Source organism: Bos mutus, chromosome 1 (assembly GCF_027580195.1).
Source record: "Bos mutus isolate GX-2022 chromosome 1, NWIPB_WYAK_1.1, whole genome shotgun sequence".
NCBI classification, from domain to species: domain Eukaryota; kingdom Metazoa; phylum Chordata; class Mammalia; order Artiodactyla; family Bovidae; genus Bos; species Bos mutus.
Window position 1 is genome coordinate 52,871,605 of NC_091617.1, and position 27,260 is coordinate 52,898,864.

Consider the following 27,260-nt stretch of genomic DNA (forward strand, 5'->3'; position numbering starts at 1 on the left):
ATATAGCTGTATTAAGTTGTTTGTATATTTTGGAGCTTAATCCCTTGTGGTTACATCATTTGCAAATATTTTATCCCATTCTGTAAGTTGTCTTTTCATTTGGTTTCTGGCTCCCTTTGCTATGGAAAAGCTTTTAAGTTTAATTAGGTTCCATTTGTTTGTTTTTGCTTTTGTTTTCCATTACTCTAGGGGACAGATCCAAAAAAAAATCTTGCTGCGATTTATGTCAAAGAGTGTTCTGCCTATGTTTTCCTCTAGGAGTTGTATAGTATCCAGTCTTACATTTAGGTCTTTAATCCCTTTTGAGTTTATTTTATCATCAATTACAAGGAAAAAACTGCAAAGAAAAAAAAAAAAACACATGGAGGCTAAACAATACGCTACTAAACAACTAGTGGATCACGGAAGAGATAAAAAACACCCAAAAATAAATGAAAACAAAAACAAATTTTTCCAAAACAGAATATGCAGTTCTAAGAGGGAAGTTTATAGTGATACAAGCTTATCCCAAGAAACAAGAAAAATCTCAAACAACCTAAAAATTCTTCCTAAGAGTTGACGTACAACATGTCTTCATTTCTTCCCCTTCCACTTGCTAATCAATCCATTGTAACCTGGTTTCTATTCTCTCCAATTCAATAACAATGAAATTCCTCCTGTGATTATTCCTATCACTACTAAGTCATTAAGTTAGTGAACTTTTTTGGCCTTTGGCCTGGTTGAGTTGACCTTTCAACGGAATTCAGCCTCTCCGATCATCTACACCCCGTATCTCAGCAAACGGGTCAGTGTTCCCTCCTCAAGCCAAATACACAGGAACGAATATGCCCACTTCTCTCCCCTCCACATGATCACCTCACCCACACCACCATTATTTCCCCCCAAGGCCACTGCAATAGCCTTTTAACTGCTCTGCCCACATTCATTCTGCTTGCTGAGAATCCATTTTTCATACTAACCCAAAGCAATCTTTTCTAAAGGAAATTTTGATCATGCCACTTCCCTGTTTAAAATCCTTCAGTGTTTTTCTGTTGCTTTCAGGATAAATACAAAATCCCTTATCAAAGTATCAGCTTGAATGGTTCTGATGACTCCCTGCCCATCTCACACCACAGCCCCCTTTCCCTCACTGCCCCACCACAGCTTAGCTGTCTTCTTAGTGTCAGTGAAGTGTCAGTCAGTCAGTCATGTCCCACTCTTTGCAACCCCATGGCCTGTAGCCTGCCAGGCTCCTGTCCATGGAATTCTCCAGGTAAGAATACTGGAGTGGGTTGCCATTCCCTTCTCCAGGGAGCTGTCTTCTTAAGGTACTTTGTATTCCATGTTCTCTCATTAGCAAATAATGTTTGCACTGATTGGAAATGATCTTCCTCTCCATTTAGCCACTTAATTGGAATTCAAACCTAACAGTTATGTCATCACTTTTTCAAGGAAGACTTCCCTGTCCTCCCAGGGTCAAACCTCCTATTATAACGACTCACACTACTATGTCATAAAAGCTGCCTCAGTGTCCGTTCCCATTTATCTGTATAATCATTGGATTGTCTGTCTCTATCACTAGACTATAAGTTCAGCGGGGACTTGGGACTATAGGTGGTTTTGCTCACAGCTAAATCCCCTGTAGCTGGCTAACATACTGAATGGCACATAACAGATGATTTTACACATAATATATTCACACATACATATGTGAATCTCCATATTTACATTCTAAAATGTGCTATTCTAACACAACTTTGTGATCACTTGTATGTTGTCTTTGAAGCATGCAACCTCCCCATAAAATTAGTCTACAAATCCCAAATCTTGAAATTCCACAGTTAATGAAATCAGGAGTTAAATGAGATATAATTATAAAGTGATAGCAACTGCTTTTTCTATTATAAGCATGCAAAAGTTGAGTATCTGCTGAATAGATGAATTCCTACACTCAAATATAATGCATAATTCAAACTAAAATTCTGAAGAAGGTAGACAGATTCAAGATTCAGTTTGGCCTCAACAGCCTCAAGAAAAGACTTAGGGCCAAAACTTCAAAATTATAGGGATCCGTATTTCAAATAATCTAAGAGAATGAGCTACCCAAAAATGAAGTAAGAAAAGGCTGCCTTTAGGAGGTAATAAGCCTATATCACTAAAGATTTTCAAGAATCCAATACCATTTTTCAGAGATATTACAAAGGAATGTGTGAGATATTTCTGTAATGTAACTATTATTCAGAATAATTCTTTTTTAAGGAACCATGCCTGAAATCTTATCTTCCACCATGCTTAGTACACTATCTTACACAGGGCAGAAGCTCAGTGGATATTTGCCAATGAAATTAGTTCCCTGCTTTCAGATATGATGGCAACTCATTGGAATATTTTCCATGTGGCCCATATTCACCCTTTCAGGGTAAAGTAAATTTTTAGAAACAGTAAAAAAATATTAGTAATCAAGTTTTATCAACAAGGCAGATAAACTAAGCAATAAATTTTGGCTTATAGAAGATTTTTTAAAGGTAGTAAGATAACGAAGTGAAGTGAAGTGAAGTGAAAGTGTTAGTCGCTCAGTGGTGTTCAACTCTTTGTGACCCCATGGACTGTAGCCCTTTGGGACCTCATGGATTGTAGCCTGCCAGGCTTCTCTGTCCATGGAATTCTCCAGGTAATACTGGAGTGTGTAGCCATTCCCTTCCCCAGGGTATCTTCCCAATCCAGGGATCGAACCTTGGGTTCCCCACATTACAGGCAGATTCTTTACCGTCTGAGCCACCAGGGAAGCCAGTGAGAAAATACCTGTGGTCACTGAACACTGATCAGACACAGGGTAAATGCCCACTCAATTTTAAGTGTTGTTATTATTATACACTGAAACTAAGGGCAGATTCTCAAAGAGGAATTAAATAAGCATCAACACTGTAAGAATGAAAGTGTAATTTTTTTTTTAAAAGAAAGTCATTTAGATACATGGAAATCCTAGGGTGTACATTCATTATAATCAAGCTCAGCAGTTAGTTACATTATCAACATCACATTTTATTTTTCCAGAACTTGGACTATAGGGATAACTACCTATGTAAAATTTGACCAAGCATTTTTGCTATAAAGCACTGAATGCAAATTTCTCAAGATTACAGGTTTATCCTGTATGGATATTTCTCTCTTAAATACAGATTAAAATCTTTATCCCATACAGGTGTTCTTTAGGAGCCCTTCAGTGCTGATATTAGCAATCTGACTTTTCTTCCAAAAGAGACAATGTAGGGAAAAAATAGAAATTGGGACTTTGTCCAGGGAACTCAGATTACAATATGTATGCTATAATTAGAATGCTTTAAAAATGTGAAATGAAGCAAAATCTTTAAAAAATGTTATTTCTGGAAAAGTGAATGACTATACACTTTTGTGAAAAAGTAACAACAACAAAAAAAATCACCTGGTCTCTGCTAGCTAGTTTGACATTTTCCAGTGGAACTGCTGGATAAGTCTGCTGTTGAGGTTTCACTTTCTTCTGCCCAGACTTTTTCATAATTTTAGTCTCTGAAATATACTCTACATCAGAGTCCCCTCCTTCTGTGTTTTTTTCCCAGCCTCTGTGGTTGACCAAAAGCTCAAAGGATGAAAGAGACTCATGCTTCAAGTCATCACTGGAAGGTCTGATTCTCTGAATTTTCTTATTTCCCTTAAATAAGAAAGAACATGCTTTTAATTTGGGGTAGCTGGCTTATTTATAATTAATTACCATTCCCTTATAATCTTATAATATTAGGTGATATTTATTACTAACAACCGGAGAAGGCAATGGCACCCCACTCCAGTACTCTTGCCTGAAGAATCCCAGGGACGGGGGAGCCTGGTGGGCTGCCGTCTCTGGGGTCTCAGAGTCGGACACGACTGAAGCGACTTAGCAGCAGCAGCATTACTAACAACAGTTTTAAAAATCAGAAGCTTAGAAAATAAACTTTGGCAAAGGTATACTGCTATAATGGCTCATTCAGAATTTGATTCAGCAGAGCTGGGCTGAGTCAAGAAGTCTGATCTTAAAGATGCAAAAGACTCCAAATTGGTAATACACTGTGCTTCCTGACTTACTTCTGAGCACAGATTTTCTTGCTTTTGGATCCCTGGTGCATGTAGGTCAGCTATTTATTAACTTAAAATTTGGTTGAGGTTTACAATCTCACCATTTGCCTGCTAAGAAATCTGAATAACCAAAATTGTAAAGAGTTTTTCATAATTTTGTGTGTGTGACTGATATAACTGAAGGTTCAAAAATTTTTAAATTTTAGATAATAACAGACATTTGAGGAATAAAATGTAATATGACATTTAGCAAACATAAGAAACAACGTAGGAATTACATATAGAATGTATTTCTAGGTAAATATATACCTACAGACTCACATACACACTCTCTCTCTGATTTTATATGCATAATTTTATATAACACATATATATTATAAATAATATACTGGAAAGATATAATTATAAGTACATTAAGATATCTAAAATGGTCATCAACTCCATGCAGTAAGACAATGGGTGGTTTAAATTTTCTTATTTATACTTTACTTTCTGAGTTTTTCCTAATAAACATGAATTGTTATAATAAAAAATGATGATGGTGAAAAAATATCTATGAGTGCTTCACTTTCTGAACATATTAAACCATGATGACATTTGGCCCTTGGTAAGTCTTATCATTCCTATGGGAAATGTCACAAATGACTCAATCCCACTTAAATTACTCACCTTAGATGTTGAAGCTTGGAAGGGGCTAGTGAGCTCAGTGATCCTATTCACTGGTATAAACTGAGGCTATTACGGAAAAAAATCATTAGACAAATGTAAGTAAAAACAACTTTTAATTGGCATATTATAATAATTCAATGATCTTCATTTTTTAAAGAAGTGCCAAGCTCACACACTCTTGCCAATCCTTAAGGAGTCCCTTTCAGTTTAGACATACAGTAATGGTATATGATTGGTAGTGACTGGACAGTACAAGATAATGCAATGAAGTATTACAAGCAATACAAGCAAAATTACAAGCAATTACAAGCAAACATCTTATGAGCAATACAAGGGTGCCATGGTATCAGAAATTGTCTCCACAGCCCTCATCTCCCCTCTCTGGAGACCTTTTTTCTCCACGTGTAGTTTCCAGCACCTGGAACAAATCTTGACCATTAGCAATAGCTCTGCACAGGTCAGAGCCCTGGATCTGAGCTTCAAGGGACTGTTGAGGATACACTGCCCTTAACTGTGTCACTAATAACTGACATCCATATTTATATGGTGCTATATTCATATATTACTGGGATAGTCTTTTCTTTTTTTGTAGATATTTAGCTGCTATCATAGTATCTTAAACACACCATTATAAGAGTTTGGTTTTCCCAGACTATCTATCTGCCAGAGTTTTCTATAGGAAGGGTAGGTGGAGGATAAGAGTCTAGGCGAGTTTTTCTTTTTTGTTTCCATAAGCAAAATCTCTTTTCTCATCTCTCCCCAAGAAATTCTTTTTCTCATCTTCTGCAAACATGGCTTTTGAGTACTTTCATGTACACTCCACATCTTCTGTGAACCCAAGCAGGTCCAGTAAGGTTCCAAGGCTATAGATTTTCCATCTCCAGATGAACCCTTCTTTAGTAAGTGTATTTGTGTTGATTCTTTAGAAGTGCTATTGCTGGGTTCTTTCTTCCATTTCTCTCCGTTTCCTCCTGTGGGATTCTTGCATTATCTTGACTGCCTTGGGCAGCCCTGGGGTATTCTGGTATATATTTCCTAGCTCGACTGAAACTGGAGTTTGCATTTTTGTTCTCTATTTTCTGGTTGCTCTTACAAGACTCCCAGGAAAAGAACAGGAAGATGCTACATCTATATAGCCATATTTATAGCAGAAATCACGGTATGTATCACATTGTCTCATAGTCATGGTAACACTTGTATCTCTCTCTGAAAGTCATTTTTTATCTGTAGTACCCATCACAGTGTTTAGCGCTTTGAGTGAGTGAGTGAGTGAAGTCGCTCAGTCGTGTCCAACTCCTTGTGACCCCATAGACCAGCCCACCAGGCTCCTCCACCCGTGGGATTCTCCAGGCAAGAGTACTGGAGTGGGTTGCCATTTCCTTATCCATTAGCACTTTATAGGTACTCAATAAAATGTTGGTGATTAACAGGATAAACAGATGTTCCCAGAGACTATTGCTCATTTCTTTCTCTGTTGAAACACCGCCACAGTTCTATTCTGCACTCATAATGTGACTACTTCTTCATTACCTGTCAGATGTTATCACATATTTGAGATGCTTTATATTAAATGCCAGTATCTTATTCCTGATATAGAGAAATGGATTGAGTGTAGCCTAGTAACAAGGTATGACACACTTACATCATTTGGGTTTGTATCATTTTTGGTGCTAGCTTAAAGATAATTACTTTTTGATAAAAAGTTTTATTACAGTGAGTTTTAACCTGAACGACTAATCACATCACTGAAGTTGTAATAAAAATTTTTAATTCCATTCATTTTCCTCTTTTTATATTCATTTCAGAGTTGTGTTTCTACAAAAGAACTTCAGACATCATAGAAATACACAGCAAAAATGTCTCAACTACATTTTGAATAGAAAAGTACCACTAATGGCAGCACATCTTTGCGTTTTTTGTAAAACAGAAATCTAGGTAACATAGTTAATCCATTTCAAATTCTGTCTCAGTTACTCAATGAATGGTTGTTTGCTAGTAGTAATATCTTTATCATCACCATCACCTCTTCAGATTTCAGAGACTCATCATCACCTTAGAAAGCTTGCTAATATTGGTATTTATTTTTATATGATACTCATAAAGTCTCCCAGGAAGACTGTTACATTTCTTTCCATGTTTGGAAAGTCCTGAAAATCACAGATTCAATAGCAAAAGCTGCAGAACATGAAGTATCTCTGCCAGTAGGAAAAACAGAGGGTCCTTAAAGTCAGGAATAAAGGAGAAAAAGGCTGTGGTGCATAAGAATCATGTGGAGAGCTGGACAGAAAAGCAGATTCCAAGGCTTCTGTCTCAGAGACTCTTGTTGAGTCAGTCTGCTGTAGACCTCAGGAATTTGAATTTTTACAAACATGTGAAGTTCTTACACAAATGACCTGATCATCATAGACTCATGGCCCTGGAAGACAGAGGATTCTACCTTTTAATTTTAGATTCATGCTTAGTGGGACTGTAGAGACAATATTTTTATGTTTCTGTACTATGAAGGCTTTCTGATCAAATTTTACCAAAACTTTAGACCTAGCCTAGAAGAACAAATTTTAGAATTTAATTTATGACTAATTATTAGTGAGAGAGCATCTGAAGAGATTTACCCCCCTAGAGGTATGTATTTACATGTTAAGGAAGGAATGAGATCTGAGGACGTAGAAGCATAGCTAAAGAAGATAGTCTTATTTTTCCCCTAAGAGATTTACTTATATTCCATAGGGTAACAGTAAGAATCCAGGATCCTTCTCAAAGAGCAAAGAAGTATGTGTCTGACAGGCAATAAGGTGGAGTTAGGGAGGAGGCTGCCCCTCTCTTATATAAATAACCAGATTTTTTTTCCAACTTTCTCGCTGATGATACAAACTCCAGTATATATAGGATAACATATGATCTGCCTCATCTCATCCACTGCCCCAGGGGTACAAATTAGAACAAAAGGGAATCAGAGTAATTATTTGCTATAATTAAATAATAGATCTGCTCTGCTCCAGAAACCTCATGTTTGTATTCAAAGTAAAACAAATATATACAGGCATTACAAACTTAACACCCTGTAAATGAAGATGGGCAACTAATACTCATAGGCTCTAAAATTGGACAAAAGTGAAAGTAAAAAGTAAAGTGTCAGTTGCGCAGTGGTGTCCAACTCTTTGCGACCCCATGGACTGTAGCCCACCGGGTTCCTCTGTCCATGGAATTCTCCAGGCAAGAATACTGGAGTGGGTTGCCATGCCCTCCCTCCAGATGATCTTCCTGACCCAGGGATCGAACCCAGGTCTCCTGTATTGCAAACAGATAAAATTAAATGGATATTCACAAATACCTAGTTTAATCCCATTTTTACTGGGCTGAATCAGGGGGAGGGGTGTGCTAGGATCAAGGACTAGTGACATCAAACAGACCTGAGGTCAGCTTATAAACAACTCTTCCATAAAAAAGAACAAACTCTTGCCATCTGTGACAACATGGACGGACCTACAGGGTATAAAGCTAAGTGAAATAAGTCAGACAGAGAACAACAAATATCACATGATCTCACTTACATGTGGAATTTAAGAGGAAAAAAAAAAAGAACAAAGCAATTAAGAAACAGACTCATAGATATAAGTTAGCGGCTGTCAGAAGATAAAATGGTGAGGAAATGGGCAAAATAGGTGAAAGGGATTAGGAGATACAAACTTTCAATTATAAAATAAATAAGTCAAGAGGATGCAATGTACAGCACAAGAGATACAGTCAGTAATATTCTAACAACTCTCTATGGTGGCTAAACATCGTGGTGATCATTTTGTAACATATGAAAATATTGAGTCATTATGGTATACACTTGAAACTACTATAACACTGTATGTCAATTAAAATTCAAGAGAAAAGAAAAGAATGTGGACAAGCAAATCAAGCTAAGGAGTTGAAGAGCTACTGTTGGACATCTACTGTGCCCAATACTGAGCCAGATGTAGTGATGGGAGATACATGAGGAAGTGAACTCATGATATCTGCCCTCAAAGAATTTCCACACATGTTCCTCATGAGCAATAGTAGCTTGTTTGCTATACTGCGAACACAGGGCCCACAGATGTGACCGTATCATGCATTATCCCTTTTGGAATGACAGGTATCACCACAGAGAAATTAGATCTTTGTCACAAGAGTAATAAAGTAAAACATTTCAATTACAGTGAGCATCATCAGCCTCTTGTTAGACAGAGTGTCATAACAGCTTAGGTGTCATAAATTTTAGATCATGGAAGTTTATGTAAGGAGGCTGAAAAGCTTGATAAACAAATAGATTTTCTAAGGCATCAAGCTCCTTAGTATACAGATTAGAAATCTCAGCATCCTATACAACGATACATTAAAAAGATTATATTCTAAATGAGAAAATGTGTTCACAGTCTTCAGTATAAAGTTGTGCTCAGATATGCCATTTCATTTTGAAAACACAGCTAAAAGTTCAGCGAGCCTTCTCTGCCTTACATTTACTGCTAAACTGTACACTTACTGTGGGAACTGTCAGACCACACGGCCTCAGTTTTTGTGTCCATGCAAGCACCATGAAAGAACAGAAGGCTATTGAGTTTTCTCAACAGGCATGGAATTTTACAAAGGCTCTTCATGTGATGCAAAGACTATGAATGTGACAAATGAAATCCAAATATAGTCTCTATACTCCCACTCAAATGCCAACACTTCATTTTGACCAAGTGTGAGAACATTATGGTGTCCAAGAATAGATGTAGACAGTTTTAAGTCTAACCTATATAGCTTCAACCAATCCAATGAAAAATATTTATCTTTGTATCTAATTGTGAAGAATTCTGCATAAACCAAATTGTTCCTTCAACCCTTCACTCATTTGGCAAACATCTATTATATAAAAGGTCCAGGTCTAAGTGTTATTGGCAACACAAAGATGAATAAAAATGTTCCCTTATTTCAAAAATCTTACAGTCAAACACAGGAGACAGATAAAACACATGACTAACTATAATACCAGGTAGAAAGTGAAACACGGAGACTTCCCTGGTGGTCCAGTGGTTAAGAATCCATCTTCCAAGGCAGGGGATGCGGGTTTGATCCCTGGTTGGGGAACTAAGATCCCACGTGACAGGGGCAACTAAGCCAGTGCACCACAACTAGAGAGAAGCCCACGTGCCACAAATAAGACACAACCTAGTCAAATACACGGAGAAGGCAATGGCACCCCACCCTTTGGAAAATCCCAAAGACGGAGGAGCCTGGTAGGCTGCAGTCCATGGGGTCGCTAGGAATCGGACACGACTGAGCGACTTCACTTTCCCTTTTCACTTTCATGCATTGGAGACGGAAATGGCAACCCACTCCAGTGTTCTTGCCTGGAGAATTACAGGGACGGGGGAGCCTGGTCGGCTGCAGTCTCTGGGGTCGCACAGAGTCGGACATGACTGAAGCGACTTAGCAGCAGTCAAATATATAAATAAAAGTTTTTTAAAAAGTGAAATATGCCCTTAAGAAAGACACACATGAAGGGTAAGGGGAAGTGGAAGAAGGAGATATCTCTACAAGCAGGGAAATGGGAGAAGACTTCACACAGCAATGACATTCATTTTGGACCCTGAAGGACTAGGGAACAAAGGCACTCAGACAAAGTGTCAGGAATGGAGGCATGCGGCATCAAGGAAGTGGAGAACACAGAGGAACCTGCGGGAGCTCAGGGAGAGAATCCTGCAGAAGAGAAGAAACTTATACCAAGGGACTAGTGTCAGATTAGAGAGAGCCTAGACTGTGGCTCCAGATGGGAAATTAACATTAATCACAGAAGGTTAACCCAGAGGACCCAGAGAATACACAAGCAACACAGCACGTCTGCACAAATGAACCGATTATATAAATATACTATACTACCCACTGACTTTGAAAAAAGTTTAAGTATTAGTCAGTCAGTCATGTCCGACTATGTGAGACGCTATGGACTGTGCTTGCCAGGTCCCTCTGGCCGTGGAATTCTCCAGGCAGTGGATTGTTAATGGATTCTCCAATAGAGTGGGTTGCCAATCCCTTCTCCAGGGAATCATCCCAGTGGTACAAATGGGTAAACAGAGTAGGCTTCATCAAGGAATCAAGTTATCATTTGCCTTATAATGATCTGAAGGCATTAAGTGTATTTAAAGTGGTACCAAAATCCCTGAATGAAATGGACCTAAAACAATACTCCATAGTGTGATTATGACACAGCTGTCCTGTTGAACAATAGAAAGTAGAAAAGACTGTAAATTGTGATGTTAAAATTGACTGTGGCTCAGATCATGAACTCCTTATTATCAAATTCAGACTTAAATTGAAGAAAGTAGGGAAAACCACTAGACCATTCAGGTATGACCTAAATCAAATCCCTTATGATTATACAGTGGAAGTGACAAATAGATTTAAGGGCCTAGATCTGATAGATACAGTGCCTGATGAACTATGGACTGAGGTTCATGACATTGTACAGGAGACAGGGATCAAGACCATCCCCATGGAAAAGAAATGCAAAAAAGCAAAATGGCTATCTGGGGAGGTCTTACAAATAGCTGCGAAAAGAAGAGAAGTGAAAAACAAAGGAGAAAAGGAAAGATATAAGCATTGACTGCAGAGTTCCAAAGAATAGCAAGAAGAGATAAGAAAGCCTTCCTCAGCGATCAATGTAAAGAAATAGAGGAAAACAACAGAATGGGAAAGACTAGAGATCTCTTCAAGAAAATTAGAGATACCAAGGGAAGATTTCATGCAAAGATGGGCTTGATAAAGGACAGAAATGGTATGGACCTAACAGAAGCAGAAGATATTAAGAAGAGGTGGCAGGAATACACAGAAGAACTGTACAAAAAAGATCTTCACGACCCAGATAATCACGATGATGTGATCACTCATCTAGAGCCAGACATCCTAGAATGTGAAGTCAAGTGGGCCTTAGAGAGCATTACCACGAACAAAGCTAGTGGAGGTGGTGGAATTCCAATTGAGCTATTTGAAATCCTGAAAGATGATGCTGTGAAAGTGCTGCACTCAACATGCCAGCAAATTTGGAAAATTCAGCAGTGGCCACAGGACTGGAAAAGGTCAGTTTTCATTCCAATCCCAAAGAAAGGCAATGCCAAAGAATGCTCAAAGTACCGCACAACTGCACTATCTCACATGCTAGTAAAGTAATGCTCAAAATTCTCAAAGACAGGCTTCAGCAATACATGAACCGTGAACTTGCTGATGTTCAAGCTGGTTTTAGAAAAGGCAGAGGAACCAGAGATCAAATTGCCAACATCTGCTGGATCATGGAAAAAGCAAGAGAGTTCCAGAAAAACATCTATTTCTTCCTTATTGACTATGCCAAAGCCTTTGACTGTGTGGATCACCATAAACTGTAGAAAATTCTGAAAGAGATGGGAATACCAGAACACCTGATCTGCCTCTTGAGAAATGTGTATGCAGGTCAGGAAGCAACAGTTAGAACTGGACATGGAACAGCAGAATGGTTCCAAATAAGAAAAGGAGTATGTCAAGGCTGTATACTGTCACCCTGCTTATTTAACTTCTATGCAGAGTACATCATGAGAAACACTGGACTGGAAGAAACACAAGCTGGAATCAAGATTGCCGGGAGAAATATCAATAACCTCAGATATGCAGATGACACCACCCTTATGGCAGAAAGTGAAGAGGAACTCAAAAGCCTCTTGAAAGTGAAAGAGGAGAGTGAAAAAGTTGGCTGAAAGCTCAACATTCAGAAAACTAAGATCATGGCATCTGGTCCCATCACTTCATGGGAAATAGATGGGGAAACAGTGGAAACAGTGTCAGACTTTATTTTTTTGGGCTCCAAAATCACTGCAGATGGTGACTGCAGCCATGAAATTAAAAGATGCTTACTCCTTGGAAGGAAAGTTATGACCAACCTAGATAGCATATTCAAGAGCAGAGACATTACTTTGCCAACAAAGGTTCATCTAGTCAAGGCTATGGTTTTTCCTGTGGTCATGTATGGATGTGAGAGTTGGACTGTGAAGAAGGCTGAGCGCCGAAGAATTGATGCTTTTGAACTGTGGTGTTGGAGAAGACTCTTGAGAGTCCCTTGGACTGCAAGGAGATCCAACCAGTCCATTCTGAAGGAGATCAGCCCTGGGATTTCTTTGGAGGGAATGATGCTAAAGCTGAAACTCCAGTACTTTGGCCACCTCATGTGAAGAGTTGACTCACTGGAAAAGACTCTGATGCTGGGAGGGATTTGGGGCAGGAGGAGAAGGGGACGCCAGAGGATGAGATGGCTGGATGGCATCACTGACTCGATGGACGTGAGTCTGAGTGAACTCCGGGTGTTGGTGATGGACAGGGAGGCCTGGGGTGCTGTGATTCATGGGGTTGCAAAGAGTCGGACATGAATGAGTGAATGAACTGAACTGAACTGAACTGAAAACTAAGAAAAGGGCAAAATTGAGTACTGCCAAATACTCAAATGCAGAGGACTTGATTCTGTTACTCTGTCTTATGGTTTTAAAATTCTTGTCTAGGTTTACTGAAAAACAGAATGACAATTATCTAGCTGATGGGCCAATTAGTAGCTAAACAATCAAGAGTGATGATAAAAATGAAAATGCTTCATTACTTGGCCAGCAGGTGTCACTTGTCACTCGGTATAGAAAACAGCAGGTGATGAGGAATGAGCGCGGAAACGCACAGTGAGGAACACTCATACATCTCTTCAGAGAGGAGAAGGAGCAGAATGTGCTGCTTCAGAAGCACAATTTATAAAGTGGCTCTTGGCTTGCTGGCACAACTTATCAATTACATCTTGGATTTGAGCCCTCCTACTAGGTTTATGAACTTATACATTTCTCTTAACAAATATGATTTGCATTATATCAGCTTGTGGCCTTTGTGAATGTTTTCATATCCTTTTTGACTATATTTATCATATGAGATTGTGAGCAGATTGTGTTGGAATTAGGGAAAAAGGAAACCAAAGTTAACTTCACCATTTAAAGATGTATGACTGATTCAACTTACTGAATTGCTCTGAAATTCACTCTCTTTCTGATATTATAATTGTTATAACTGTAATGTGAGGATTAAATACAATACCACCTGTGGAAATGATAGTAGCTTTGAACCAACATGTTTAATTTTTCCCTAGAGGACAAGATCTAATCACTGAGGTACCTCTTCTACCAGCAGTTTTCTGACCCACTGTGAATTTTCTCTAAGTAGGGCATCCTGCAGTGGGGCACCTAGAATCTAGACTTTGTCACTCTGCATACCAGTAGTATGCATAAAGGGTGGAGAAGACACTGCAGCTGCTGATTTCTGATACTAATACCATCATACTACCCTTCCTACCATTATTCCATCCTCCCTGGTTGTCAGTGATACAAAACCAACAACCAAAGAATCGAAGATCCTGAAAGGCTTTTGATTTACCAAGTTAACTCTTTGTTTTCCAGATCAAGATGCCTTCTGCCATTAAAACGGAAATGCAAGAGTAAGAAATGAAGTATGCAGATTTGGGCCATTTTTATATTTGCTCCCCAGATTTAATCAACGAATAAGTGAACACTGGTATCCAGAGGCAGGAAGAGAGAACAGGAGGTGGGCAAACCATAATTTCATGGCATGCAACTCATTATTTCCTGATATTGAGAGAATGGGCACCACTGATAGATATAGTGGAATGATGGTAACACACTACCCATTACTTGATTTTCCAGTGATGTCTATCCTACACCTGAATAGTGTGTGCACTGAACCTGAATGGCACCAATGCCCTGTTTTTCTCACTTTGCCACCCTTCCTACGTCATAGTCTAACAGCACTTCTTCTAAAAAGCAGTCAGGAACAAAGTAAATTCTCATTGAATATTGGATGGTTTTGAGTCTTTTTTTCTGGCATCAAACAGCTATTACCAAATTAGTTTTTGAATACTTTCATAAATAATTTTTGTGAAAGGGGAACTGAGCTCACCTTTCAGAGGTCCTCTATTCAGTATTTACCATATCTTATAATGATTTATACAGTTTTTAAAAGACAAGCATGTCACAGAAATGCTGAGTTTATTTTTTAAAATACGTAAGTTTAGCATGTAATTTAAAAGACTGGTTCCATGAAGGAAAAAGCCCGTGCTCATCTCCAGGTCTTTGTTTATAATGCTCTTCGCACCTAGAATGCCCTGTTCTTTCCCTTTATTTACCCAAAATAGACTTTAAGATACAAATTGTGTCACTTCCTTTATGAAACTTTTTTGAATGAAGCCACCCTCCCTATTTTCTTGTAACTTCTGATTTAGTTTCAGCTATGGTGAAGAATCGGCAAAGGCAACGGCACCCCACTCCAGTACTCTTGCCTGGAAAATCCCATGGACGGAGGAGCCTGGTGGGCTGCAGTCCATGGGGTCACTAAGAGTTGGACACAACTGAGCGACTTCACTTTCACTTTTCACTTTCATGCACTGGAGAAGGAAATGGCAACCCACTCTAGTGTTCTTGCTTGGAGAATCCCAGGGACGGGGAAGCCTCGTAGGCTGCCATCTATGGAGTCACACAGAGTCGGACATGACTGAAGTGACTTAGCAGCAGCAGCAGCAGCAGCAGTATGGTAAAGAATCTGCCTGCAATTCAGGAGACCTGGGTTCGATCCCTGGGTTGGGAAGATCCCCTGGAGGAGGGCATGGCAACCCACTCCAGTATTCTTGTCTGGAGAATCCCCATGGACAGAGAAGCCTGATGGGCTACAGTCCATTGGGTCACAAAGAGTCAGACACAACTGAACGACTAAGCACAGCACATGATCAGACAAGTACTGAACTAGCACTGGTTTACAGTGGTTGCTAATTTTTAAATAGCTGTCAGACTTGGTCCTCAAAGGGACTGTATATTATCCAAGGTCATGTTTTATTTCATGATTCAACAACTATCTGTTGAATACATGCCAGGCAGTGTTTTTGGTAATAGACAGTGAACAAAACCAAAACTATCCTTACAATCATGGGGCTTACATTGTGGTATTAGAGTTATTTGGTGGCTCAGAGGTTAAAGCATCTGCCTGCAATGTGGGAGACCTGGGTTTGATCCCTGGGTCAGGAAGATCCCCTGGAGAAGGAAATGGTAACCCACTCCAGTAGTCTTGTCTGGGGAATACCATGGATGGAGGAGCCTGGTGGGCTACAGTCCACGGGGTTGCAAAGAGTTGGACACAACTGAGCGACTTCACTTTCACTTATTCCCCACCATGCCAAGCACAGAACAGCTCCAAGGGCAAGTATGCGTTTAATGACCACCTCAAAATTATGTCAACAACAGAGGAATGGATAAAGAAGATGTGGTACATATATACAATGGAATATTACTCAGCCATAAAAAATAAAAAAATAATGCCATTTGCAGCAACATGGATGGATCTAGAGATTGTCATACTGACTGAAGTAAGCCAGACACAAAAGGACAAATATATATGATTTTGCTTATGAATGGAATCTAAAAAAAAAAAGGTGTAAATGTTATTGACAAACCAGAAGTAGAGCCATGGATATAGGAAACAAACTTATGGTTACGAGAGGATAAGGGGCAGGGAGGATAAATTGGATGACTGGGATTGACGTATATACACTACTATATATAAAACAGACCAGTAATGAGAATCTACTGAACAGCATAGGAACCTCTACTCAATATTTGTAATGTCCTATGTGGAAATAGAATCTTACAAAGAGCAGATATGTGGATATATTCGATCGATTCACTTTGCTGTACAGCAGAAACTAACACAATATTGTAATTCAACTAACTCCAATTAAAAAAAATTAACTGGTTTCCTATGGTTAGGTGAACCCTAACCAAATTTTTCCTTGATTACCACAAAAACAGGGTCAGTTAAGGACCCTGAACCCTGGAAGCGTGTTAAAGATGTGAGGATTGTTTTCACAAAAGCAGGCGAGGGGAAGATGATGAGTTTTAACATCCTTTGAACTGTTTGGAGTAGGTTTCTATTTAAGTACTGCTAAACTTTTTTGTTTATATCTGAAACAGACTGAATCTATAAACCTGGCTCAAGTTTTTATGAAAAAACCGACTACCAAGAAAGAAAGAATAAGTAGAATGGATGGCTCAAATCTGTTATTTCATCAGCCTCCATCAAAATCTCTACCTTGATGATGAATAAAACATCCAATCCTAGACAGAAAAAGGTAATTAAGACTTCATGACATACACTCTCACTATCTAAGGGTCAGTGCTACCCTCTATAGGAAAAAAATATCCAGAGACTGCAATAAAGATAAAACCAGTTCAAGATGTGCTGAATGCCTTCATAAAAATAAAAGGGGTGTTAAGGAAAGTAAGAAATAAAACAAAAGGCAGAGGAACCAGAGATCAAATTGCCAACATCTGCTGGATCATGGAAAAAGCAAGAGAGTTCCAGAAAAACATCTATTTCTGCTTTATTGACTATGCCAAAGCCTTTGACTGTGTGGATCACCATAAACTGTGGAAAATTCTGAAAGAGATGGGAATACCAGAACACCTGACCTGCCTCTTGAGAAATGTGTATGCAGGTCAGGAAGCAACAGTTAGAACTGGACATGGAACAGCAGACTGGTTCCAAATAGGAAAAGGAGTACGTCAAGGCTGTATACTGTCACCCTGCTTATTTAATTTCTATGCAGAGTACATTATGAGAAACGCTGGACTGGAAGAAACACAAGCTGGAATCAAGATTGCCGGGAGAAATATCAATAACCTCAGATATGCAGATGACATCACCCTTATGGCAGAAAGTGAAGAGGAACTCAAAAGCCTCTTGATGAAAGTGAAAGTGGAGAGTGAAAAACTTGGCTTAAAGCTCAACATTCAGAAAACTAAGATCATGGCATCTGGTCCCATCACTTCATGGGAAATAGATGGGGAAACAGTGGAAACAGTGTCAGACTTTATTTTTCTGAGCTCCAAAATCACTGCAGATGGTGACTGCAGCCATGAAATTAAAAGACGCTTACTCCTTGGAAAGAAAGTTATGACCAACCTAGACAGCATACTCAAGAGCAGAGACATTACTTTGCCAACAAAGGTTCATCTAGTCAAGGCTATGGTTTTTCCTGTGGTCATGTATGGATGCAAGAGTTGGACTGTGAAGAAGGCTGAGCGCTGAAGAGTTGATGCTTTTGAACTGTGGTGTTGGAGAAGACTCTTGAGAGTCCCTTGGACTGCAAGGAGATCCAACCAGTCCTTTCTGAAGGAGATCAGCCCTGGGATTTCTTTGGAGGGAATGATGCTAAAGCTGAAACTCCAGTACTTTGGCCACCTCATGCAAAGAGTTGACTCATTGGAAAAGACTCTGATGCTGGGAGGGATTGGGGGCAAGAGGAGAAGGGGACGACAGAGGATGAGATGGCTGGATGGCATCACTGACTCGATGGACATGAGTCTCAGTGAACTCCGGGAGATGGTGATGGACAGGGAGGCCTGGGGTGCTGTGATTCATGGGGTCGCAAAGAGTCGGACACGACTGAGCAACTGATCTGATCTGATCTGATTAAAATAACAACCAGTGATGATATCTTTATGTCTGACCTGTTACAAAACTCAAAAGCAGACACTCTAGGATATGTAAAATGTTGAGCAACTTTGAAGAGTGAAGACTGGTTAGGTGAATATGTTTCCAAATGACTTTCACTCTCTTCCCCAAAGAAACTCTGAGACTTCAGGCTAAAAGGGGAGAGTCAGTGTTTGTTGTCTATGACCCCAGGTGGTGGCTGACCTGCACAGCAGATCCTCAGCAAAGGTAGAGAGGTAAGAAGATGAAGCTGGGGTAGAAAAGAAGGTTTATTTTCCATGAACCCAGGAACACACATAATAATCAGGTAGTAAGCCCGAGTGTCTTAACTCCCAATTCAGGAAGGGAATTTTCTACTCAAACGAGCATTTTATTTCCTGACATCCACACAGGAGTCAACACATTTGGACATATGCTGCTGACCTCCTCAATTTCTATTTGAGGAACTTGACAGGCAACACAATTAAAAAATGCTGAACTTGGGTGCTAAATCTACAGAAAGGGATGCAATTACTTTATTAGTTAAGAGATTAAAACCGTAATTCTGCACACCACTTTTTCTTTCACTTGCAATTGTCATGGTTATCTATATTTACTGATACTGTTTTATTTATTGAATTTTCTTAACAATTAAATAAGACGTTAAGTTCCTGTATTTATAGGCTAGTATTTTTTAAAAGAATAACTCTTTACCTCAAAACATCTACCCTCAGGGAAGAAGCCTAATGAGATAAAAAGAGCATAATCTTTGTAGTCATATACATCTGAGTCCCAAACTTGACTGTGTGACCTTTGACATACCGGCTGACCTCTACAAGGCTGTACTCACACCCTAGACTGGAAATATATTCCCTTATTTCTCACACACTATTGTGGAGATGGACTTTTATTATCACATATAAAAATATAGCATTATTTGAAGAAGTCCTTTCCCTTTCTGGATCCCTGGAGTACCTGTGATCACCTCTAGAACAGTCCTTAGATCCAAAATGAAAAGGAGGTGACAAAAAAAGAAGAAAAAAAGAGGCTACACATTTATTTGGGTAAACCATTTTAGTTAGTCTGTATGCACAAAATCTGTACTCACGCTCAAGAATCTGGGTAGCTTTTGGAAAGAATTACTAACAGCTCACCTGTTGACGTGGTTCTACCAGCTGATTTTGGTACCTCTGGACTGATTCTCGAAGCTGCCTGTCTTTCTCATTCTTTGACTGTGATACTGTGCTCATAGTGCCCAGGGGTATGGAAGGTAGATGTTCTGTCCGATGACAACTTTTTACAACCAAGTACAAGAGAGAACATCAGGAAGAAATATAAAACTATTTACTGTCTGCAAAAGATTATTTATTTCTACAGGAATTGTCTCTGGCTTACACCCAAAACTCAAATACAGCATTGCTCAAATACAGCATTATATTGAGAATTTAGGTAATACATTAAGTTTCCACTTTTCTTGGAAAAGAACTTAATGGAAAATGTGAAGGGTACTACGGATTTACAAGAAAGGGAGAATATTCATTATTTACTAACGTTTCATTTATCCTGAGTTATCACCAAATGAGAACTTCTGCAAAAATATTTTTTAGATAACTGAAGCTTAATTCATTACTACCATGCATTATTCTTTTCCCAAAATATCTGGGATAGAAATCTGTGGTGGTGGTTTAGTCACTCAGTCGTGTCCAACTCTTTGCAACCCCATAGACTGTAGCCCTCCAGGCTCCTCTGTCCATGGAATTCTCAAGAATAGTGGAGTGGGTTGTCATTTCCTTCTCCAATATGTCTCTGTAAAAATACACCAAAAATTCTGCTTCGGAAGCACATAGATCCTTTGTTTGAGGATTGAGACTCACTGTGAAGACCAGTGACTACTATGATGGGAGGCAGCACCTTGTGATCACCTCAGGGGTTATGGAGCCACATGGTGGAGCCCCATCGAGCAGCCCAGCACCCCATCTTCCTCTCCCTGCTGCTGGAGGCACACCAGCTGCTAGAGAACTCTCAGCTTCCTAGCCTTACTGATGGGCTGTCTCCAGTCACCAGTGGGTTAATACATGCATTACATAATCAAGCAGAATTGTCTATAAATTGCAATAAACAGGCTGTGCCTGAGGGCTTCTGTCTTTATGGTTGAAAAGAATACTAATGATTTTTGAGACATATGCATGGGAAGGTTTGAGGCCTTTTTTCCATCCTACTTCTGATTTCATGGCTATGTTCTGGGGCGCTGAGCTAGCCAAACTGCTGAAAAATTGAGATACCATCTTATTTCACTTTGGTATGGAGGCCTGGCAGGGACAAGAAGTTCCATTCCCATTGGACATGGCCTCAATCCAGGGCATAGCTGAGGACATGCAATGTGGGAAGGGGGTACAAAATGCTGAAGTTGATTCTCAGAGCCTTACACAAGAGTTTTTCTACCCCTGGTAGGTACCAAAAAGAGGGGGAAGTGCGTGTCATAAAATACATGGGTGCTAAGCTCGGAAAGGGAGGAGGAGGTTGAGAATAGAGACAAGGGCCTCTTCAATCTGAAACAGTGCAGGGAAAGCTAAGCATCTCACTCTCACTACATTTCTCTATTTCCCAGGGTTCACCATATATTTTTCTTGCCCCCACCAACAGAGAAGAGTGAGGACTACAATCAAATTCAAGTACTGCTGTGAAAAACACTTAATTCCACCCACATATGGTATTTGTTTTTATTGTTATTTTCAAAGAAAAGTGGTAGATAAATCAGAGGGACACCTACCTATATATATAAAACCTATATATATATAACCACATGCAGTGTTCATCTGAAGACATCTGTGGGATAGTACCCACACAGGTTTATATTTCATTTGAGAAAGGAACCTTGTGGTAACATTAAGTTTTTATTTAGAAAAGAAAAACCTCAATTAATTTATTAAAATGCAATCTGTTTGATTGTCCTCAAAGATTTTTATAAACAAATTAAATCTTAATATGCAATATAAGCCATATTTTAAATATTTTTAAATATCCTTTCCAAAACTCACTTTTGGGTCTAGTCAAATGATAGGCATCATTTTTACTCTGCTGGTGATCCCTGTTCTAATATATACAAATACACAGAATGAATGTAATGGAAGCACACTGATATTTATTTCTTGGGTACTGTGACCAAAATGTGTAGCCTCCCTCTGTGCTTAAGGTGGAAAACAAAACAAAACAAAAAGGTGTCTTGGGAAAGAATGACTCCATTTTAAGCTGCCTGAGTCACCAACGCAGAACACTATCATTTGTAAAAGGGTATGTTTTACCACCACAAAATATTTGTCTGGATTTGGCTTCCTGAGCTAAAGATCCCTACAGAGTGGGGAGAGTAGTAAGGCAGAAAGAGCACAGGTTTTGAATCAAAGTGCTTGGATTCAAGTTTCAGGCTTAGGGAGGAATGGTGGACAGGTCACTGAACCCCCCTTAGCTTCACTGTTTTCTCCTCTGAGATTTGGAGAAAGCTCACGTGGTTATTCGGAGAAGGCGATGGCACCCCATTCCAGTACTCTTGCCTGGAAAATCCCATGGATGGAGGAGCCTGGTGGGCTGCAGTCCATGGGGTCGCTAAGAGTCGGACATGACTGAGCAACTTCACTTTCACTTTTCACTTTCATGCATTGGAGAAGGAAATGGCAACCCACTCCAGTATTCTTGCCTGGAGAATCCCAGGGACAGAGGAGCCTGGTGGGCTGCCGTCTACGGGGTCGCACAGAGTCGGACATGACTGAAGTGACTTAGCAGTACGTGGTTATTGTAATGAAATGACATAACATGTAACTTCAATGTAAGAGGGAGATATTATTGTATTTCCTGTCCCAGTTCTGGTTACACAAACTTTGTTCATTCAAATGCTGTTCACTGGCTTTAACCCTGCTGACAATTGGCAGGTGACAATTAACTGGTGACAATAAACTGCATTTTCTGTAAATACATATGATGCCACTTTTCACCCCGTATTGCTATCCTTTCACTCATCCAGTATTGCCTAATAAATAACTATACTTCCTTTCTCATCATTTTAACACACATTTTATCCACATCTAACAGTGCATATATATCAGAGTTTTGCTATTTCACAGCATAGTCTCAAAGTATGCATGGTCCATTTAAACATACTGAATCAGAGAACTGAATGAGGTCATCAGATCAACTTCTCTTCCCATGGGAATCTTCATCTGCATTGCTGTTGATAATCTCCCTTAAAGGAAGTATCAACTTTCAAGTAACTGCCCTTATAATCAAGAGTTTTTCTCCATAGCTCCCATTTCTAAATCTCTTGCTCTCACTTTAAGCATTGTTTTTGTCTTCATCTTTTCAGTGGAAATGAAATGCAGATGGTCAAAATTATGTCAGTATATTTAAAGAATCAAGGACTTAAGAAATTATAAATATAGGACTTTTTGCATTTCAGGCTTTTAAGGGCCATCCGTTTTCTGTGAACATGGCAAATTTATCTTGCCTGTCATCAGAAATGGCAGTGTTTTGATGTATAAAAGAGACAGAATTAGTATGGCTTTGAAACTAATTTTATAACACTCAGTGATGGCATCACCACTTTTCAAGGAGAAGGGACAAGCATGTCAATTCAAGGATAATGATTAGCTGGAGAAAAGGGAATCTATAGAGGTCAGATCCCCAGTTCTGTGGATCTGAGATGGCCTAAGGCTGGAGTGAGAAGTCATAGATATATGGCTAAAATATAATGGGAAAAAAAGTGAAAGTGTTAGTTACTCAGTTGTGTCCGACTCTTTGCGATCCTGTGGACTGTAGCCTGCCAGGCTCCTCTTTCCATGGAATTCTTCAGGCAAGAATACTGGAGTGCGTTGCCATTTCCTTCTCCAGGGGATCTTTCCAACCCAGGTCTCTTGCACTGCAGGCAGATTCTTTACCATCTGAGCTACCAGAGGAATCTAAATCCTCATGGCTTATTACTAAGGGCCCCCCAGTGACCAGGGACTTAAGACTGTCCTTAAAAAGGGATTCAGCTGGACCTAGAAAAGGTGCAGAGGGTACTATTATTGCACTCTATTCTATGTGATGGGAAGATGAGTTATAGAGAGGTTTTATCATTTGTCCAAGGCTTCACAGGCTAAAGGAGCCATGAGTCAAACCTAGGTAGTCTGGCCCCAGAGTCTGAACTTTAAACACTATCCCACACTGCATGAAAGTTTTGAGCTCACAGAAAGTGATCAATATTATCACCTTTTTTTTTTTTTTGGACAGTTGAGGGATGGCACCAATTTTATTTACATTTCCAAGCACAAGTCTTTCCACAGAGAAATTTAAAAAACAAAACAAAAACAAAAAAAAACCAACTTATTTTAAACAACAAATGGGTGAAAATAATGACAGTAATAATTAAGACACTATCCATCAGACTATTCTTAATATCGAAACTGAGCCACTACTGTGTTCCTATTTGGGAGATAGTCAAGTTACAGGTTAGGACTAGAATCAGGTTGGCAGTCAGAAGATCAAGGCCAGCAGCTTCATAAATAGTCTTCTCAACCCCTGTTTGGGCTTCAATTTTCACTTCTCTTAAATGAAGAAGTGAGTCTAGATCAGTGTTTTATAATCATGCTCCCTGGGGCTGTAGGCTTTTTACAGAGAGCAGGAGACAGAAATGAGAAGTAGATACCTCTGGCCCCAAGATTCTCAGCCTCCAATTCAATCAGGACAGTTCTGTTTTTATCTGTTTTATATACCTGAGGTCAGAGACAAATTTTATTTGGGGATTAAAAAAAAAAAAGGTTCTGCTGCAATCCAAGAAAGGGAGACTGAAAAACCCCTTGGGCCATGTGAAATCTAAGAGCCCCATCACCTATGACATTTTTCATTAATCTCTAAATATGATTAACTTGAAGACTCCAGGTTGAAGAGGTTTTAGTAGCAGTTTCTAAATGTTTTATTCCTTCTTATTTTTTTTTCAGTTACTCTTTTTTTTCAGGGCTGGATAAAAATAAACACGAATTATTACCCTAATGTCTATATTAGCAATATCGATCCACTCATCCAGGTCAAAGAACTTAGAATAAACTCCATGGAAAAGTGATGCTTCACTTAAGGGTGCCTCTGTTAAAGGGGCATATTAACTCTTTAGCCCACAAGGAAAAGAAGTAAGTCAAAAAGGGTGTGCAATAATGTTGACAGCCATCAATATTTAATTGACCTTTTTCCTGTTTTAGTCTGAAGTTCTTCCTCCAAAAGCACAAAGCAATGAAATCAATATATGACTTAAGCAGAAAAAGCACATGGTCTAACACTTAAGTATCTAGATAAGACTCATGCACTATAAGATTGTACATTGCGTGAAAACGAACTGGAAGGCAGAACTCTTAAACACGGAGGTAAGGTTTCCCATCAGTGGAAGTGCAGAGCTGCACACCCAACATTAACAAAAACTTACACCCAAGTGTCTTTTAACTTGATGGAAAAGAGCACTAATGAAATATCCTTCCAGAAGTGGCAATAGGCTAGAAAGAGTTAGAAGGGATGACAGCTGCTAAGGGATAACATTTTTCAGCTTCATACATATAAATTATAGGAATTAAAAATGGATAAAGAATTTTAGAAAACTATCAAAAACTACCTGTTTTCCGAGAGATTAGGGTTATTAGCACAAATCCAGATGTCAAAGAATTCTTTTTCCTGATAATTAGTAGAAGGAGGCAAGACTCTCCACTTAAGGCAAAGATCTAAAATCATCAAAACAAAAACCACATACAAGAAAGACCACAATCAGAGGTGAATCTACCATAGTAAGATGTCAGGCTGCATATGAAGCTATCTTTCAGTCCAAAGACAAGTGAATTCTTGACCATATACCATTATATTTGATGGCACAAATAGTCCAGGATTCTGAGCTACCTAGAACACCATCAATAAGTTATTATCACTGCTGCCATTATTATTATTATTGCCATCATTGCTTAAGTTTTTTCCAGTTGGTTTCTGCTGGTTCCAGCCAAAAGAATATGAAGTAATAGGTCCCTCTTCACCTTTTTTTAAACCACAGGAAGGCATCAAGACTGACTCTCCCATTTTTTCTGACCCACTATTTATCTGCCAATACCACCGTCCATCTCCAACCACATGACTAAGATAAGAAGGAAAATCAAATTCTACCATTTACACAGTTCCTTGTTCTGCATTTCTTATAGCTCTTACTCTGCTCTCCAGTCTACAGTTCTTGACTTCTTTGTCTCTTTCCCCCTTTCAGTCTCTCCTCGTTTTCAGGCACTCCACTCTCTTCAGGCTACTCCTCACTTGAATCCTGAATCCCCTCTACACCCTTTGTTAGTAGCTCTTGGGTAAATACTTCTTTCTCTCTGTTTATCTAAAATGGAGGCAGTCTGCACAGTGGTTAAGAATATGAATTTCACTACCTACCAAAAGGGGTTCTTGAGGCTTATAAGATATAATAATAATGATTAAAAAGACAACATTAGTAGCCATTTGTGATGGTTAATTTTATGTGTCAATTTGACAGGGCCACTGGGTACCTGGATATTTGGTCAAACATTATTCTGACTGTGTCTGTGCTTTGGATTAGATTAACATTTGAGTTGGTAGAATGAATAAAGCAAATTATCTTTCCTAATATGATGGGCCTCAACAAATCAGTTGAAGGCCTGAATAGGGGGGAAAAAGTTGACCCTCTTGCAAATAAGAGACAGTTCTTTCTGTCTTGAACCAAGACATCAGTTTTTCCTGTCTCCAAACTAGAACAAAGCATCAGCTCTTCTTGGGTATCAAATCTGTCAATATTTAGATTGGAACTATGTTATCAGGGCTCCTGGTTCTCAGGCCTTAAAGCTCTGGAATTAAAACAATGGCTCCCCCAGGTTTTTACCTTGCTGACTAAGATCGTGGGACTTGTCAGCCTCCTCAAACATCTGAGCCAATTCCCTATGATTAATATCTATCTATCCATCCATCCATCCATCCATCCATCCATAAATCTATCTATCCTGTTGCTTCTCTTTCTCAGGAGAACCATAATACACTATCCTAAGCACTGAATAAAATTTACATGTGTTAATTAATTGTATTTTCACAAAACTGCATAATGTAACTACAAATACTAACTTCAATTTATAAAAAAGAAAATCGAAGCTTAGAGAAGTTAAGAAATTTGCCCAATTTCACATAGCTTTCAGGTACTAGAGATTGGATTCTGGCAATAAGTCGCACATATCAAATACACACAGTCATTTTTAACCAGTGATATTATCATCCAATAGGTTGTTGCATACAGTCATCAATTTTCTCAATTATACCTTCTAAGTGCCTGTAGTGTGTGTTCCTCTTAAATCTCACTGCCATATCTTTATTCAGATCTGTGTAATTCCTCACCTGGATCCTGGATTGTACCAGAAGTCTTGTCTGCAGAGGTATGACCCTAACCTTTGCTTTAGGCCTTCTCCAAATCATCTTGCACTGAGCTGCCAGAGCAACCTTACTACAAGTGACATCTATCCAGTCAGGTCCTGTTTGGAACACACCAGGCTCAAGGTTGGGGAGGTGTTCCCTTGCTGTTCTTCTGTCACTAACTCATGTCCGACTCTTTGAGATCCCATGAATTGCAGCATGCCAGGCTCCCTTGTCCTTCCTTTTCCCACACCTTGCTCAAATTCATGTCCAAGGGGTTCCCTTGGCCCTGTGTAAGGAACTACAGTGTGATTTTTTTTTTGTTTGCTTGACTGCTTCTCCCACTGGATGGCAGATTCCCTACAGACAGTGAAGACCCATAATAAGCGTTCAATGCTTCAGTGATATTCTCTCCTTTTGAAAAACTTCCAATGCTTCTCCATTGCTTATTAAAATTAAAACTCCTTATCCTGGCATTCAAGGCTACTGAACATGTTTACACAATCTAATAATTTTATCTATTATTATTTACTCATTATTGATTCACTTAGTAGTCAACTGCTAAGTATCTACTATTA

General features: G+C 39.2%; 1 protein-coding gene across 1 annotated transcript in view; it reads right to left on the reverse strand.

Annotated features, from left to right (window-relative positions):
- Window positions 1–27,260, reverse strand: part of MORC1 (MORC family CW-type zinc finger 1) — a 158,651-nt gene that overhangs the window by 43,875 nt on the left and 87,516 nt on the right. The window contains 5 exon segments of the mRNA XM_070357835.1: window positions 3,180–3,228; window positions 3,422–3,667; window positions 4,738–4,803; window positions 19,431–19,569; window positions 24,902–25,007. Coding sequence (XP_070213936.1) covers window positions 3,180–3,228; window positions 3,422–3,667; window positions 4,738–4,803; window positions 19,431–19,569; window positions 24,902–25,007 — 606 coding nt within the window.